The sequence below is a fragment of the Chelonia mydas genome, chromosome 2 (assembly GCF_015237465.2).
Source record: "Chelonia mydas isolate rCheMyd1 chromosome 2, rCheMyd1.pri.v2, whole genome shotgun sequence".
In the NCBI taxonomy this organism is placed as follows: Eukaryota; Metazoa; Chordata; order Testudines; family Cheloniidae; genus Chelonia; species Chelonia mydas.
The window spans coordinates 151,857,339-151,876,027 of record NC_057850.1 but is presented as its reverse complement, the minus strand read 5'-3'; the positions used below and the strand labels follow the sequence as shown (position 1 = coordinate 151,876,027).

General features: G+C 40.8%; 1 protein-coding gene and 1 long non-coding RNA gene across 8 annotated transcripts in view; one reads left to right on the top strand and one right to left on the bottom strand.

Annotated features, from left to right (window-relative positions):
• LOC102945174 (palmitoyltransferase ZDHHC11) overlaps window positions 1-18,689 on the bottom strand; it is a 94,992-nt gene that overhangs the window by 16,505 nt on the left and 59,798 nt on the right. For 6 of the 7 annotated variants that reach the window (XM_043540359.1, XM_043540358.1, XM_043540361.1 and 3 more), the window contains exons 6-9: window positions 18,258-18,413; window positions 11,530-11,651; window positions 8,366-8,424; window positions 2,773-2,881 (exon numbers count right to left, since the gene is read on the bottom strand). In XM_043540359.1, coding sequence (XP_043396294.1) covers window positions 2,773-2,881; window positions 8,366-8,424; window positions 11,530-11,651; window positions 18,258-18,413 — 446 coding nt within the window. The remainder of the gene's footprint in view (window positions 1-2,772; window positions 2,882-8,365; window positions 8,425-11,529; window positions 11,652-18,257; window positions 18,414-18,689) is intronic. The other variant, XR_006288808.1, reaches the window with a different exon arrangement.
• LOC122464613 overlaps window positions 1-18,689 on the top strand; it is a 93,176-nt gene that overhangs the window by 41,552 nt on the left and 32,935 nt on the right. The gene's annotated exons all lie outside the window — the stretch shown is intronic.

The following is an 18,689-nucleotide window of genomic DNA, read 5'->3' as shown; positions in this document are numbered from 1 at the left end:
TACTGCAACTCCATTATCCATGGCCTACCCAAGTCCCAGATCTCCCGATTCCAGCAGAGAGACGGCTGATGCTTTCCTAGTCTTCATGTACAAAGCAGCACCACTTCATCTCCTCACTTTCCTCAAGTAGTTCCACTGTCTCCCCACTCATTTCAGGCTCCAGTTCAAAATACCCATCCTTGCTTATTAAAACCCTAACATGGACGTGTTCCAATCTCTCTCTTTGCCTCTGCTTCAACACTTGAACACCTGCCTCCTTTTTGTCCCCTCACACAGCTGGGTCCAGGAGTCTCCTCTCCTGCAGCTCCTCCCATCTAGAGTAGGATTTCACACCACTCTTCATACCTCTTCTGCATTTCTCAATATTTTGAAGAAGTATAGGTTCTGATGACCATCCCTGCCAGATCATGGTCCCTGTCCTCCTTCCTGAGATACAAAAGCCAGTGACATGACACCCTGGTTACTTACCTGTTACCTACCAATGGAGAGACAGCCACCTAGGCTCCAAAGAGATGCCACAGAGAATTTAGGGTACAGAAAGAGCACAGGCAACATCTTACACATCTGTATTTTCAAAATAAACTACACATAACGCTCCTGCCTGTTGTACACCTTTAAGGCATACCTTAGAACACAGATGCATAAGGATGGTCATTATTTGTCTTCTGATGCACTTCCTGGGCAGATGGAGACACTCTGCCATAGTGCACCCTAGGTATTCACCAGCAGTCAAGTAACGTATGCTGTCTTGTATGTAATGCCTGAACTAAAATACTCATACCCCTGCCCCCTGGGCTTCAGATAAGTCTTTATCTTCTTTAAATAATCCACAGGAAAATATAAATCAGTTTAAGACTCTAGAAGAATATTCTCCTAATCCTTGCTATTACACTAATACTACAACATAAAGACAGCTCATCATGCACGTGTGCATACACACACAAACATACACCAACCTTCCCAGGTAAATCAGTGAGATCAGCGGTTCTCAGCTGGGAGTCTGTGGCACCCTGGGGGTCCGCAAGACCTTTCAGGGGAGCTGCAGGGCCCCCTGGCTGAAACCTGGTGCCCCAAGCCCTGGCAGTGGCGTGGGGCAAAAGCTGGGAGCCCTGGCACCTCCCCCCAGGGCTGAAGCTGGGAGCAGCAGGGGAGCCCTGGCGTATCCTCCCCCCAGGGCTGAAGCTGGCAGTGGTGTGGAGCAGAAGCCAGGAACCCTGGTGCCCCCCTGGTCTGAAGCCGGGAGTCCCGGTGCTCCCCCCATTCCCACTGAAGCTAGGAGCAATAAGGGTGCCCCAGCATCCTCCCCTCAGGCTGCACCCCCCAGGGTGAAACTGTGAGCAGTACAGGGCTGAAGCCCTGAGCCCCAGTGTTGCCCCCAAAAACTGCAGTGCCTTACCCAGAGTGGGGCAGTCCCGGGGGCATCTCCCCCCATCTCCTTTTCCCCAGGCCCTCTCAGGCCCCACGCTCTGGCCAGGTCATAGGTCAGAAGTCAGAGCCAGGCAGTGCAGGGCAGCTGCTCCTCTGGCCGGTGGTGCCATGGAGCCGGCAGTTGTGGCATTCCCCCGTCCGCTGCTGGTGCCCGGGGTTGTGGCTGCTCCTCAGCTCCTAGGCCCCTGTGACTGCTCACGGACCTGGCTCCAGGGCAGCGGAGCCTTCAGGACGTAGCCACCGCAGGGGTAGCCCTCCCAGCACACAGCCCCTACCTACCCCCTCCCTGTACCCTGAGCTACCCCTCTGCCCATGCCCTGCCCCAGCTACCCCCCTCCTTGCACCCTGAGTGGTTTTCAGACTTTTTGAACTGAGTCTCCCCTTTGAGTTGTATTTTTTGGTTGTGCCACCTTGGGTGGCCTGCTGAGGTGTGTCAGGGAGTGGAGGTAGCACTCCCTTCCTGGACTGCATTGTGCGGAGCCGGCCCAAGCCCTGCCGGCCCTTCCCCCGCCGCCAAATAGAAGTCAAACTATGCCTATGCCCAAGGCTCCCCCTGCCGTCCCAGAGCCTGGAGTCCCCCTCCACCACCCCTGCTGGGCCCTGGAGTTTGTATAGCATGTTGAAGGGGGCCTCAGAGAGAAAAAGGTTGAGAACCCCTGAGTTAGATAAAAGGCAAATGTCAATCCAAATAATGGAGGGATCAATTAGATGACAACTTTTCAATTAGAATCCCTCGATCTAAAACATTTAACTATAAATAAAAATACTACTGAAAGAAAATCTGCAGTTTAATTAGAAGGTTTACAGAAAGGAGAATGCTAGGAGGACAGTAATAGGTAACCTGAACAATACTATTTGCATGTAATCAGAGAATCTCATTACCCACCTTGCTCTGGTTAGGTAAGATTGTTTACTGGCTAATCAAGCTATTTATGGCTAATTTAGTTCATCTCTGCTTATTAGGATATTTTTTGCTGAATTACTACAATGACTGCCACTTTCTCCAAAAGCCTTCTGATGAAATTATGAGAGAGGATAATGACATTAAGGATTTCATAAGGAGACTCCAGTAATTTTATTAACTGGTTTTCATCTCTCTAATTAAAAGTCTTGTGTTCAGCTCTAAAGATTTTGAAAATGGAGGTCGGGGCAGTGGATTATGTGCTACATTTATACTTCTGACTATGTTAAAACTTAGTACAGTGCGCTCCTGCTCTTTTATCTCTGCAAGGCTTGCATCTGCTTCATCTTTTTAAGATGGTCTGAATTCTGATGGTGAGATTCACTGCTGATAAATTAAGATAGAACATTTTTGCTTGTAAGTAATAAATGTATCATCATTACCTCTGGACCAGGAGACAAATTGGTAAAGGAAGCAATATCAGATGCTTCAGTACATATGACACTTGGGTATTTAATGGAGAGCTGTCCAGTTTCCTGATACCGTAGAGCACTAGAAAAAAAAGCAAGAGGAAATAAAAAGAAATGTCAGCTAAAGCAAAGTCAATTAGGAATTGAATTTCACCCTGATTTTACAGTCTCTATACTCAAGCAATACTTCTATTGACTTTCTGCCAGGACAAGACTGAACCCTTATTTGTGAAAGGTGGCTTATGTGCAAGCATCTGGATATTTATTACTTTTTAGCTAAAAGGTTCTCAGTGCTTACAGTAAAATTTCATTGGTATCCCAGAGTTGCATAACATTAAATAAGTCTGTAAGAACAAATGCCTTTTAAAACATGATTTAAAAGAAACCTTCCTTTACCTCTAACTCATCATTAGACATATAAAACTAAGTTGAGAGAAAGTCAATTTCATCTTTTAAACCCAAAATTACAAAATATTTTTACTAGACTTTAATTTCTGAAATGGCTCATTTGAAAGGTCTTTGTCATGGCAAAATAAGTCACTTGATTTTCCCCATTTTCATTCTCTGAGAATATGATTCAATGGTCCAAAAAAGTAAGAAGTTTTATGTGGAAACTGACCATTTGCTATAAATGTGAAAGAACAAGATAGGCTAATAGCAGAGCAGCGCCACAAGAGGCCACTAATTAAAATGATCGTTTCTAGGGCCACTGCATGCTGGATATACAAAAGAGAAGAGACGAAATTCTAATATTATGCAGAATACTGGCCAATATTTCTAGAACTGGGTGCCTAAAGTTAGGCACTTAAATCCATATTTATGGTCCCAGGTAAGCTGTTTGATTTTCAGAGGTGCTAAATACGAATATTTCTGCCTAAAGTCAGCAAGACTTGTGAATGTTTAACTCTGAAAATCAGGACACTTATGTATCTGGATAATTCAGGCAATTCAGTTTGAAAAATCTGGCTGCTTTGCGTTTAGATAGCATCTTTTGTCAAGTGATCTTGAAGTGCTTTGCCTACAGTCATTAAATTTCTTAACACTCTATGGAGCCATTCCATCTACTTTACAAATTGATCAACAGGCACAAAGAGTACCATAACATATATAGACAGTATCCTCTGCTGGCCACACCACAGAGATATCCTGCCAGCAATTTAGAAGAGAGCTACAATTCCTATCTTACTGGAAGTAGCGATGCAGAACAGAATCTGGCAGAACAGTGGATTGTGAGAAGATCTCTGCAGTACCACATCTGAATATTACCAGTAAACATCTCTGCAGTTCTCCCACTTCCCTGATCAGAGATAAATTTCATATAATGTAATTTTATAAATAAATTAAAAGTATGGTATCTTTACTTCCTTGATTGTGGTATACAGTACAGGAAGTAACATTTCTTTAAACAAGTGGTTTTGTTTGGGGCTCCGTTACACATATGCCTCTCTCCTAGAAGAGAATACTTCATACCATTAAGATGCTTAAAACTGTAGCAGGGCAAATTTTCATAAACACTCAATTTTTGCAGTTTTTTTAATGTGTCTTCCCAATCATAAATACGTTTCCCTGATGAGCATGATTAGCTATCCACCTCTGCAAGAATTTAATATTTCTTCCTAATATGCCCTCTGTTTATTAATTGTTTAATTCATGGGGTTTTTTTGTTCTCTTATGTTTCCTTAGCATCAGGTCTGCCTCTTTGACATTTTCTGTAATTCTGTAACAAACAAAGGTGCTGTTAATACACTTTTATATTTGCCTTCCCAAGCAAAACAAAACAAAGAAATGCAGGCTCCCATTTTAAAAATAGACCTTATTTACTAAATTTAGTACTGATTTATTACTGATACAATAAGAAAAGCACAGAAAGCAGGAACAGAAAGCAAAAGCATCACTCTTGTTAACACAGTTATTCAACTGTCAATTTACGAGCCATGCCAAGGAGATACTATTTAATAAAAGTAAGAGTAGAACCAATTCAAGCAACCACAACGAGAAATTAAACTTAAAAGAAAAACTCCATGTAACAGAAGAGGAGGAAATAAATTTTGGCAAGACTAAAACTGAACAAAATATGTTGCAATTAATCTAATTACTATAAAAAGTAATTTTAAAATTTACAATTAATAAGTGTGAACAAAAATAAGATTTTCCTCACATAGAGGGCCAGATCCTGGTGAAAACTTGCACCGGTCCATTGAAGTCTATGGAGTAATGCTAATTTACACCAGCTGAGGATCTGGCTTGTAGAAAAAAGCATTTGCCACTAACCTCCACTGTATTTCATTGTTCATCAGGCTGAAAATTTGTGTTATTTTATCACTGATGCTCTGTTCATTCAATTTAAAGTTACACAACACTTTCCTGAATTAACAAGGCTACCCTTGTAATGTTTTCAGAGTTATGAGAAAGCAGTCCTATAAAACCCAGGAACCAATTTAGTTTAGTGGAGTAGTTCAAGGTTAGTTTAAATCCCCGTGAGACAGAATGTGCTATGAGAATACCTGGTTTCACAGCATTCTGCTCTTACATGTACTTTTGCTGCGGGAGAACATTACATCAGAGTTAACATTATAAAACCGCAGTCCTCCTTCAGTGTTATTCTCTGTTGCTTAGCTATAGCTTCAGTCAATTAACAGTTCAAAGGCAGCCAATACAAAATATTTGGATTTTCATTAATACTTTCCAAGCCTTAAGACAAAGAAAACGTCTTAAAAACAAAGCTTTAAAATAGCAGTTAAGTTTGATATTGACATCAGTGACGCAGAGATTACACATGCCTAATTACAGAGCATGTTTGCGCACACACCTCTGAACACCAGGCTGTTAGATAATTCACATTGTTAATGGCCTATTAGTTTTAATTTTTACAAGCAGCTGAAACAATAATTCTTCAAAATACTGATGTTATTTCATCCCCTAAGTATGCTGCTTCAGGTTTTGTTGCATCTTATCGTCGGAGAGTTAAATCAAGCCTACAGGAGTTATATTGTTGGAGATTGTGGGTATATTTAGCATAGCACTGCAATAGTCAGGGCCAGTGGAAATTCAAGTGAATAAATGAAATCAAAACTTTGATTCTAGAATTTTTCCATATGTTTTCTGTTTTTAAATTAAATACAAGCTCCAATTCTTCTCTAAGCACAGAGAGCTATCAAAGGGAAAATACCATAATTTGTAGAACTTTAAATCAGATGTTTACTCTATAAAAGCACTGAACAATTACAAAAACAAAACAAAATCCTGTTATTTCTTTCTGGTGGGGCTTCCCTCTCTATCTATTATTGCACCACTAAAATCAACAACCAGCCATTCAGTTTGTGTCATCCATAGATGTGAAAACATCCACAAAGCACAGGTAAGCATTATTATCCCATTATTATTATCTCCATTTTACAGATGAGGAAACTTAAGAGCAGCGTGGTTAAGTGGCTTGCCCAAAGTCACACAGCAAGTTCATGACAGAGCTTGGAGTAAAACCTACGTCTCCTAGCACACAGTCCAGTGCTATATCAACGGGTCCATGCTACATTTAGAATATAAGCTATTCAGGGCAAGGACTCCTTATCCATTTGACAGCACCTTTAAATCTTTAAAATATTTAGGAATAAATACTATGGAGAAACATACAAATATTTTTAAGGCAAATTACCCTCCAATATGGAATAAAATACTTGGAGGAATAGAACACATCTGAAATTTGAAATGTCCTTTCAAAGTTATTTTTGTTTCACTCTATCCCTGTCTGTATCCCTGACATGACATCAAAAACATGGCAGGATGTGCTATTAAAATCCATATGGAAAAAAAGAAAGAAAAAAGGGTGGTTCTGTATAAAGGGTGGTTCTGTACAAAATGGGGTGAAGTAGCTTTCCCTAATTTGGCTTATTATTATGCATCACAATTAAAAGATGTGATCAACTGGATTAATAACAGACCTTCCAAATACTGGGTGAAACTTGAAGACTGGAGCCCAAATATAGCTACTCATAGTAATTCGTGGGTTAAAAAGAAACTTAGGTCACTAAAATAATAATTAAAAAATCACCCATTCATGCAGCTGACGGTAGCAGCTTTGGACATTTTTTTTTAATTTCTTGTTGCCAAGGGATTCTTCCTTAGCTACTTTAATTAATATTTCCTTGGAATAAATTCCTTATTATCAGAGTGATTATTCATTGTGAGTAAGAGCTAAGATTACTCAAAATCAAACAGCTGTTCCTGGGTCTTCAGCCAGGTTATTTGAATATGAATCTGATCCTGAATACGTACAATGTTAATATTTTATTGTACGGTTGCCTTAATAAAAAGAGGGATGGTTTCTAGTTTCAGGCAAGCAAGATAAATCAGGAGTCATGGAAGAAACCAGTCTCAACTTGCCTTCTCTATTGCAAGAAGTCATTTACTCTAACCTGTGCACCCAGTGTGATCTGTCTCCCTCACTACTTGTACCAAATTCCTCCTTTAAACTGGGAACCACTAATGGGGAAGCTAGATTATATCAGGGAGGTCAGGCAGGAGAGAGGAGACTTGGGTTGAAATCCTGGCCCCAGTGAAGTCAATTGGAATTTTGACATGGATTTCAACAGAACCAAGATTTCACTATATGGTGTACGGAACGGGGAGATAAGGCCAACAGCAGATTGCAGAGAGCATGAAGAAGTCAATCACGCTGGGTGGGGAGAGCACTAGGATAACAAATTGGTTTCTCATTTGGGAGAGAAAGGGAAAGGAAGATAGATTTTAAGCCCTCCAGCAAAGAGCTTTAGGGAGGAGTGTACTCTACGGGGCTTATCATCCTGGACAGCTACCCTTCTTCTATCTCTTCTGCCTCAGAAGTCCCTCTCTCATTGCCTGCCTTCTGACCAGCCTATCCTAGCAGGCTGTCTGTGCTGAGCACAGTTGTAGACAGGAAAGCAGGGTGACAGCACTCCAAGAATGGAGACCACCATTTCCACTAAGTTCCCATTGTGGAGAAGTAAATTATGAGAAAAAGGGAAAAATCTGATTATTTTTTTTAAATGCAGCCATGCTTGAGATGTTATCAAAGCTGCGTGTGAAGTCTGGAGTTGCCATGGACTCTAGGCTGTTAGATCTGAAGAGACAAAAAAGTGTTAGGCTCCCAGGACCACACATTAAGAGGGGCCACTTTCCAATGCTTCCTTTTCAAATCTTGCAAGATGATTGTCTGAAAACGTCACAGAAAATTCAATTGTCCTCTAAGAAATTAATATGATAAATTTTGGTGAAGCAATCTAATCTTTAAGGTATTTAAAAGAGGGATTTTACTCCCGAATTTCCTACAAATCACAGTGCTACCTTTACTACGAAGCTGCTACCACCACCTCCACGATTTGGCTTTATATGATACAAAGTCATTATTGCTAAATACTAATGATGAGTGTGGTATTACACCACACATGATCCCTGCCCCAGACATCACACACTGATTTGAATCGAACACCAATTTTTAAATTTTCAGATAAAAGCTGTTAACTGTAGTTATGCACAGCTAAGGTAGGCTTTAAACATGGATACATTCTATTTAATTTTGTATTTAACTTACCCAGATCGAGATGAAACTGAAACCTCACACTCCTTTTGTGGACTTGATAAAGACAAATCCTAAAAAAACCCAAAAAACAAACAAAACAAAACCCCCACCACCTGTTAGAATTTTGTGCCTCTAGACAGTCTCTAGACAATATTTTTGAAAGGTTTATATTGCTTTGAGCAAATGAGGTAAAACAAATATTTATATAATGCTATTAAAATACATTTTTAAAATAGTACACTAATTTATTAAACAAATAAACAAACTCTTTACTTGTTGAATAAGTCTCATTCTATGGGTGGGCAAAAATCTCCTGTTTTAATATCATTGATCTTATTTATCCAGCACTCAACAATATGTTAGGTATCTCTCTCTCTCTCTCTCACACACACACACACACACACACACAGAGTTTGTGCCCCCAAAAGCTTACAATCTAAACGTCAGAAACCACATTACACAGAAGAAAACAAGAAATGGGAAAATTAGAGGAAAGCAGGAGGAATGGGTGGCAACATTTTTACAGTAGGTTATGCATTCTTCTTCTTCTTAAGATTGTAGATGTTGAGGTTTCATTTTAAATGTTCATTGGATCAAATGTTCAAAGCAATACTTGTACCTGGAAGTCAGAACACACAACATATAGTGGCTCTTTGAATATAAAGATGACTATTAAAGAAAGAAGTTATTATGATGGACAACAGCATTTGCCATTTTTAAGACCAACAGAAGAGGCATTCTTTCCCACATGCTTCACTGATCTAGATAACCAATCTGGGGCACCAGGTTAGTCTCTCATTTGCACGGATGTTCTTTATTAGGAGGTCAATATGCTGGTGTTCTTCAACATGAATACATTATTAGACAATTCACAGTCAGCTGCAAGATTTTGCTTTCTGGTGTTGTTGATGTTACAGTGTTGCCACTTATGATTTTAATCAGAAGTCTTATGATATTTGGAGCTTTTCTTAAATCTCCAGCTCTTGGACTCAAGTGATTGCACAAGTCAGCTTTCATTTAAGGGGAAAAAAAAAAGTTGGAAATGTATAGCCCTCAGGATTGGGAAGGAAAGCTTGAAAACATGAACCTGAAGAGCTCAAAAACTGGAAGGCAAATAAAAAGAACTCCACTTTAAAAACAAAACAAAACAGAATGCTCAGAATTTTAAAGCCAATTTCATACATTTTGGGGGCATGAGTCAAGACTTCTGAATGCTAGAAGGTGGCAATATTGATGAGACAGAGTTTTAGGTTAAACTGCAGACATTCCTCATGTCTTTTATAATGTTTGCCTTGTTTGCTTTCCTAGCTTCAGCTCAGAATACTGGCATTCTGTAGCCCTTCAGGTGCTAACTATTAACAATTTTTAAATGTGGACACAAAGCTGAAGTCTAATCATATGACCTCAGTGTTCATGGTCTTTCTTTGCTTCAGCACCTCAACATTGGTGATTTTGCACTGCCACTTAGCATATGCACTCTGGTGCTGGTGAAACTTGTCAGGTGGACATACTGAAAGAGAACACGCCCAGAATGCATATCCATATAAACGGGTGGTGAAGGCAACAGTCCAGTACACCATCAGCTTGTTTTTTTAATTTAAACCCATGCTGGATCCAAATTGTTTTTTGCAGGTGTTTTTAGGTCCATGGTTTAAGGTCCATCTTTTAATATGAGATAGCACTTAGTTGTCTTAGTCCAGCATTTACCAAGCTACCTACAGTAAAACAATTTGCTGGAAAAAAAATTCCCTTATCAGCATTGTGGCTGACTTGGTGAAAACTTTTCCTGAGCTCATAGAATATCAGAGTTGGAAAGAACCTCAGGAGGTCAGCTAGTCCAAGCCCCTGCTCAAAGCAGGACCAATCCCCAACTAAATCTTCCCAGCCAGGGCTTTGTCAAGCCTGACCTTAAAAACCTTTAAGGAAGGAGATTCTACCACCTCCCTAGGTAACTCATTCCAGTGCTTCATCACCCTCCTAGTGAAAACGTTTTTCCTAATATCCAACCTAAACCTCCCCCCACTGCAACTTGAGACCATTACTCCACGTTCTGTCATCTGCCATCACTGAGAACAGCCTAGATCCATCCTCTTTCGAACCCCCTTTCAGGTAGTTGAAAGCAGCTATCAAATCCCCCCTCATTCTTCTCTTCTGCAGACTAAATAATCCCAGTTCCCTCAGCCTCTCTTCATAAGTCATGTGTTCCAGCTCCCTAATAATTTCTGTTGCCCTCTGCTGGACTTTTCCAATTTTTCCACATCCTTCTTGTAGTGTGGGGCCCAAAACTAGACACAGTACTCCAGATGAGGCCTCACCAATGTCGAATAGAGGGAAACAATCACGTCCCTCGATCTGCTGGCAATGCTCCTACTTATACAGCCCAAAATACTGTTAGCTTTCTTGGCAACAAGGGCACACTGTTGATTTATATCCACCTTCTCGTCCACTGTAACCTCTAGGTCCTTTTCTGCAGAACTGCTCCCTAGCTGCTCGGTCCCTAGTCTGTAGCAATGCATGGGATTCTTCTGTCCTAAGTGCAGGACTCTGCACTTGTCCTTGTTGAACCTCATCAGATTTCTTTTAGCCCAATCCTCTCATTTGTCTAGGTCCCTCTGTATCCTATCCCTATCTTCCAGCATATCTACCACTTCTCCCAGTTTAGTGTCATCTGCAAACTTGCTGAGGGTGCAGTCCACACCATCCTCCAGATCATTAATGAAGATATTGAACAAAACTGGCCCCAGGACCAACCCTTGGGGCACTCCACTTGATACCGGCTGCCAACTAGACATGGAGCCATTGATCACTACCCGTTGAGTCCGATGATCTAGCCAGCTTTCTATCCACCTTACAGTCCATTTATCCAGCCCATACTTCTTTAACTTGCTGGCAACAATACTGTGGGAGACGGTATCAAAAACTTTGCTAAAGTCAAGGAATAACAGGTCCACTGCTTTCCCCGCATCCATAGAGCCAGTTATCTCATCACAGAAGGCAATTAGATTAGTCAGGCATGACTTGCCCTTGGAGAATACATCTGTTAGCTATCAAAGAATCCTTCCTTCTCAGGTGATAGAATCCCTAGATTTCTGGCCCACCATATCAATTTCCAACACTAACTTTGCAGAACTCACAGGCACCAGAAAGAAGATGAATTTCTGGATGCAAGGTCCTACCTGTAGGGGATCCATTCTGACAGATGTATTTTCTGTCACTTCCACATCACTTTCCGGGTCCCTGGTATTCTGTGTGCGTCGCTGCTCTGTGATATAGTCAAAAGTACTCAGCTTCTTACCCACTGTTTACAACAAAGAACACAAACTACAATTTAATTTAAACTTATCCCATGTAGCTATGCAATTTACAGCACAAAAAACTAGCACCACATTTTAAATATATGGGATTATCCAACCTCTCTACACCACCTGAATCAAGGACCCACAATGTGTATTTCTTTTTTTCTGCATTTATATTTAGCACACTCGAAAGGCTGTGAAGTGGTCATTTTGTTTCATCTCTATCATCAATAGCATCTAATCATTGTAGCACTTGGTAGAATTGTATTTCCTTATGGATATTCTATTGTGATAAACTTCAGTTTCATCAATCATCATCATGTGGGATTTGGCATTAGAAACTGTAAATCAACACACTTATAATGATATAACAGTGGAGAAGTGTCCCTGACATGTTCCATAGTGTGATCTGGCTGCAACCAGTTGTTACTGGCAGAATGACAGACAAGTTTTCAAGAGGCTGCACTAATACAATGTTCAGAGCACAGGAAGTCCTGAAAAGATTAAAAGAAATTTTAGGTGCTCACAAAGAGAGAAACACAGAGTTAAAAAGCTTCCATCTAAGCTTTGAATAGCAAGTAGAGCTGTTCAAACTGAGCTATTTCATTCTGGCCATGTCTATGTGTGAAAGTTCTCTTCAATTTCAATCCATGCTGATGGAAACTTAAGTTTCACTTTGGAATTTCCAGTTAGAAAGAACCCAGTATCACTAAGTACTTCTCCACACAAAGCATGGTCAACCTGTGGAACTCATTGCCAAGGGATGTTGTGAAGATCAGAAGTATAACTGGGTTAAAAGAAGAATTAGATAAGTTCATGGAGGAAAGATCCATCAGTAGCTATCAGCCAAGATAGAGATGAAAACCCATGCTCTGCGTGTCCCTAAGCCTCTGACTGCCAGTTCCTGGGATGACAGGGAATGGATCACTCAATTGCCCATAACTGTTCATTCCCTCTGAAGCATCTGGCATTGGCCCCTATTGGAAGACAGGATGCTGGGCTAAATGTACCCTTGCTCTGACCCAGTAAGGCCATTCTTGCGTTCTTAAATAAAATGCACTCAGAATGGCCAAGTTTCAACCCTGAAAGCATGCCAAAAGTCTGTGCAATTTTGATACAAGCTTAACATTTACCCCAACTGATTGTTAATCTTAGCAACTCTGCCTACATATATGATTGGTATTCAAGATGGTGATGGAACATGAAACCAGATGAGATTCATGTGGTTTTACATTTCAATAAAACTTTCTTTTGCCAATTTCTACCATCAAGTCTCACACAGTAACCGAATACTGGTACATTTCCACAAGAACAAGGAAAACGTAATGGATCAGGAGTCTGATTTCTTTTTCTCATCCCTTGTCTCGGATCAATACATTTTGAAATGAATACAGTTAAGGAAAAACAAGTGATTTAACTTTTTACATCTGCTTGCTGTACCAGTAGTTCTAGCAGATTTGGAAGAAAACCAAGCCACAAATTTCTTGCTCCCCCATTCCTAATCAACAGCAACAACAGGCCAAGCAGCCTGAAGACAAGAGGAAAAAAATCCCTGATACCTTTTTAAGAAAGTTCTTTCACCATTTCCTGTAGCAGATTCTGTGCAGGCTGAAGCATTGCTCTAGAGAAATAGGCTGTGTACACAGGCACCCCTGAAAATTTTTCCCCATGTACACACATCAAACCCTGTGGGGCCATGCCCACTGCAGCTGATGGCCCCAGCACCTTGCCTGCCCGGTCTGTACCATCATCAGCCCTTGCCTTCTAGCCCGGCCCACCCAACTGCAGTGTTACTCCCCATCTTGAGAGAGGATGCAGGCTGTTGGAAGTGGGGCAAGGACGGGCAGGCCCCTGGGGTCGGGGGGAAGCCCTGGTGAGGAGGAGTAACACTGGCTGCTCCACTGCCCCCGGATCCTCCATCACGACAGAGGGGCTGTGAGGCCAGAATTGAGCGGCATTGCCACCCACATCCCTATGCATGGAGATCACAACACCATTCACTCAGTTTTGGTTCCACTCCCCCCTTGTCACAACAGAGACCTGGTGGGGCCAAACCTGAATGGGTAGTGGGTCAGCCAGTGCTGCTCCTCCTTGCCACTACCAGAGGTATGCACGATTGCAGGCCCTACTGCATGGGCACCTGGAGCATGGGACCAGACATCATGAAACCCCTCTTTTTTTCCCCTGTACCAAAGTTCTGTTTGTGTCAGGTCTGGGTGACCTCATTATCCTTAAAATGGACATTTCTACACAAGGATTTTCAGCAAGTACCTTTGCATTCCTTCTGGAAAGCAAGCACAACTGACTTGGTTAGTCTGTTTGGTAGTTCCCACCCCTGGACAATCCCTGTGCTTGACTTGTGGATGAACTGGAAGTGGTTGTAAAGATCTGCAGGAGCTTGATAGGAGATTACCGGGTAATTCTGCCAGGTGTTTGTTTGTTTTTTAAACCAGAGTATTTTCCTTTTTCCTGCACTTGCGGAATTCCTGAGGCCATTTTCACCGTTCCCTGTTGTCACTCTGTTGTTTTCTTTGAGCACCTCACAGCCAACACAGCTGCCCTCGAGTCCAAGCCATGAGCCCAGTGCAGCTCTCCCTGGCTACATGTGGGGGTCCCGGGAGGAGAGATATATGTGGGGGAACAGCTGAAGAAGCAGCCCCACAATTGTCCCCTAACTTTGGGAGCAGAAAAAGAGGAGTTGTGGCAGAGTTTAAACGTGTGTCCAGTTCTGGGATGTTTGAAGGCACAGAAGAGGCTGCCCTGCAGCAAGGAAAAGAGCCTCTCTGGCGGGCATGAGGTTCAGGTGACTCAGGAGGGGGCTTCCTGGCTTGGAAAAATGCTGCCCACAAAAGCAGGAGTTAGAGCCATAAACCTGTCAATACCCTGCCCAGCTACAGGAGTCCTCTCCCATGAGTGACTTCAGGCCCATTTTTCTTTATTTCGGGGCACTGTGTAGCTTTCGATCCCTGCTTGAGAGAGAAATAGACCTGTGGTGAACAAGCAAGCCCCACATATAGAGGGATGACACCACCAAAAGCGTTCATTGTATTGCCTCCACCTGCTGGCTGGGAGGTACTATTCCCAAACATCTGCATTGACTGACCAAGAATCAGCAAACTTCTCTCTAATCATAGCCTGGCTAAGAAAAGTAGATATAAATGCAAGTATACAACAGTGTAATCTTAAGTTGCACTAAAATATAATTGTTTTTTTCTTTGTCAATGCCTTTTACATATACTAGTTTATTCTTTTTGGGTGCATTGCAACAATTAAGTGCACATATTTCAGTGCTTCAAAACGTTAGAGTGGAATTATGTAGTCTCAGTAGCAATTCCATAGTTAAGGTGTTAAGACTTTTTCATAAAGCTAAATTTTATACCATCTGTCCTCTAACATCCATCAGGAAGTGTCTTTCCACTTGAATTTTTGTATGTTTGATGTCCTGACAGAGAAGAATCGTGTACTCTAAAGCTAGAGATGGACTATGGCCATTTAAGATCTGACACCTCCAAAAATCACTAGTATTTCGTTTTGCATAAAGTTTAACTTATTTGCCATCTCACATAAACAAATAAAAACAACAACGTTAACCTACGAATTCCAAATGTGTTGCATTTACTAATCCTTAAGGAGAGTTAGCAAACAAGGTTCTATTAAAAACTTTGCTGGGAAGTTAACTGAATACTGTGTGCACTGTAGGGAAAAACATTCCAAGTGCTTCAGAAATTCTTCACAAAAATTATAGCTTTCATCAAGAACCATGCATAGTTTTGAGCATCATAAGAACTTTTGTGCATGGATAGACATTTATGACTAGATCATAAGCTACAGTGACAAATCCTGTACTGCAGAGAGCTCTATTTGATGACACAATAAGTCACTTCCATCTCTTCTACAAAGGAGAACTGACATGAAAAAATGAATCATAGCATTAGGTTTGCATTTATAGCAAGTGATTTCAAAGGGTGATTGTGGGAACGTACTATACATTTCCCAATTTTCAAATGTTTGTTTGGAATTCAGATGTTCTAAAAAATGTATGTTAAATAAATCTTTATTTACCAGCTTTACTAAATTAAAGGTTTTCTGGGAATAGAAGTTTTGTGGCTATTAAATTCAAAGAATATTTGCAATGGTGTGAATATCGTGGATATTTAATTATATCCTCCAATCTACCTACACAGTCCAAACAGTTAATTTTCAAGAGGTATGTGAATATCTGTTTCAACAGGTATGGATAATTTTTAAATGTATCATGCTTTGCCAAAGCAATCAAAGGATGATTAAAAAAATATTATAAAGGTCAAAGTCTGATTTGTTGAGTAGTCGCATGACTATGGCAAAACATTGTCAAGAAGCACATTTGAAAAGGTCAAACACCTTGGTAATAATTATTTTAGTACTACCCCATACTCTGGACTTTAGAAAGAAAAACATGAAGAAAGCTAGGCTACCAGTGAAGTACTCTGGAACCTTTAATCTGATCAAATACAGTAAGAGGGGAAGAGAGTCACTGTAAAAAGCATAGAATGCTGTGGATTTCAATAAAGAGGCACCCATGTCACTGGTAATTAATCAATTGGTTTCCTTCGTGAAAAACAAGAAACACTCAAAAGCTCCCAATTTTTTTTTACTTAGGTAAAAATATCTACACAGAGGAAAAACATTACAATTAAAGTATGGAATGCAGTTTTGCAAAGCACTGTACAAGAGAACCTTTTAACGTTTAGTGTACTTCTTGACATGCCAATATCTAGAATGCTTTTCCAGCTCAGATATTTCATGGTGGTAAAAATATCTTTGCTCTGGAAAAGGAAAGATATGAAGTTGGTTGTGTTTACACCAGGGGTGAGATTCTGTGCTATGCCTCAAAAAGAGGTGCGGCACAAAACTTGCAGTCCAGGGTGAAGGTAGGCTGTGGTGGCATTAAAAGCCATCTTTGCGCCCTTCCAATCTGGGCAGATACAGGGTCTGGAGAAGCCCCTGGGGTAGTTAGATGGGCCCCCTTGGCTCTCTGAAGTTTAACAGCAACGTCCCTGGTCTGCCTTCTGGGCCACAGTGGTGCCTGGAATTTCTGCAATTCTGTGTGCCGTGGCCCCACCCCCAGCACATGACCCATGCCAGGGCTTGCAAAAGGGTCCTTGGAAGATGGATTCCTGGCTCTCTTTTGTAGTGTCTCCACTGGGAGAATTCTCCCCCAGCTGGAACCAGGGCTTTTAGGGCTCCTTTGTGCCACTCCAGTCCTTTTACCTGGCATAAGCAGGCTGGTTCTTCTCACCCCACATACTTGCAAAAACAGAAAGCACAACTGGCAAGATCAATGGCCATATGATCAAGATCAAAACGCCATTACATCTTATATATCACTTCAACTGAAGTGCATTTGTGGAAGTGAGGCAGGAAGAGGTGATGATCAGGAGAGGGGTGGAAAGAGGGAGAAATAACCATAAAGTGAAACAAAAGAAGCAGAGAGGCCAACTAGGCAGGCTCAATTCATAAGTTTTGAAATTACATGTACTTCATATTATTTTGAAAACTAGTTAGGAAAACATATTTGAAAACAAAAAGTATAAATTTTTTAAATGGTACTTAAAATGTATTTATTTTGTAATTGCAAGATGATGCGTTAAGTGATGCACTGGCACTGAATATACTCTAGATGTTCTCCTCTACCCCAGTAGCATATAGAAACTTTCAACTTCACCGTACCTAAAAACATACGTTGGACGCATTTGCATTTTATTGTTAATGAACTGCCACGCATATCCACCAAAGCAGTGGACAATTAAAAATGAAACAAACAAATATTAAAGAAAATATTCTTCCAACACTTCTGAATGTCTGCATGTCAAACAACATGCAAATAAGAATCAAGTTCTTCTCTTTGGAAAACTGAAAAGTTGAAGGGACACAAGATTACAAATATTGGTCCGTATTGACCAAAGGAAGATACTGAAAGATAGTTAGCTACGTGAAAAGTATATATTTGTAGATTAATAGATTTTTAAGGCCAGCAGGGATTATGATTATCTAGTCACAAACTATCGAATTTCACCCCATAATTCATGCATCAAGCCCAGAACTTCTCATTGAACTACCATATCTTTAGGAAAGACACATAAACTTGATTTTAAAATGCCAAATAAAGAGAATCTTTGATCCCTCTTTAGACCCTCTAAAAGTAAACCCTTTAAAAGGAAGCAGAATTATTTCTCTCCATTTATAGGAAGAGTATACATTTCATTTTGTATGCAGGATTTTCCACTGGGGTGATGTTCACTCTTTGATAATTAAGCTAATTCAAATAATCAGTCTTCGTCTTTTTCTGTTATTGGTAAATTTTCTGGCCAAACTGCATTTGTGCATGCAAAATGTAACGTATTATTGGGGACATAGTTGCCTAACACTTTCTGTTATAACTCTCTGTTATCAGTTGCTTATAACTAATGAGCTTTGGCCACTGAGGCTGAAGTTTTCCATACTTGGGTTTATAGATATTTAAAACAAATTAAAAAGATGGAACCTTTATAGTTGTAGATCGCAACAGACTGAGAAGGATGTTCCTGAAACAATCATTGCCCACCTGCTTATAGAGAAATATTACATACAGAGGTAAAGATGAAATATCAACAAGTGTCCCAGTAGCAGGAGCGATGCAATTCCCAGGAGCACAGTGATCACCGCTATAGTCAGGATTCCAGCTGCTGCAGTCTCCGCAGGAGCAACAGGAAGAAAGGCCAACCATGTGTTGTTTCCAGTGACTCCTACCAGGGCAAAGTAAAGGGGGAAAATAAAACACTTCATCCTTCTGGTAATGGAAATAGGAAAAACCAAGTTACCCACAGTCTCTCCTACAGCTCAAGTAACTGTCCCTTAACAACTGGGCTTTTTGACTGTTCTTTGCACAAGGCTATTCACCTCTTATTTGTTTTGATTTAAAAAACTTTCTAAAACAGAACCAGAAGGATAAATAGACTTCCTAGCTCTGTTTACTTGGACTATTCATGGGTCCTCAAAAACTGAAGATTGGGGAGTGCGGG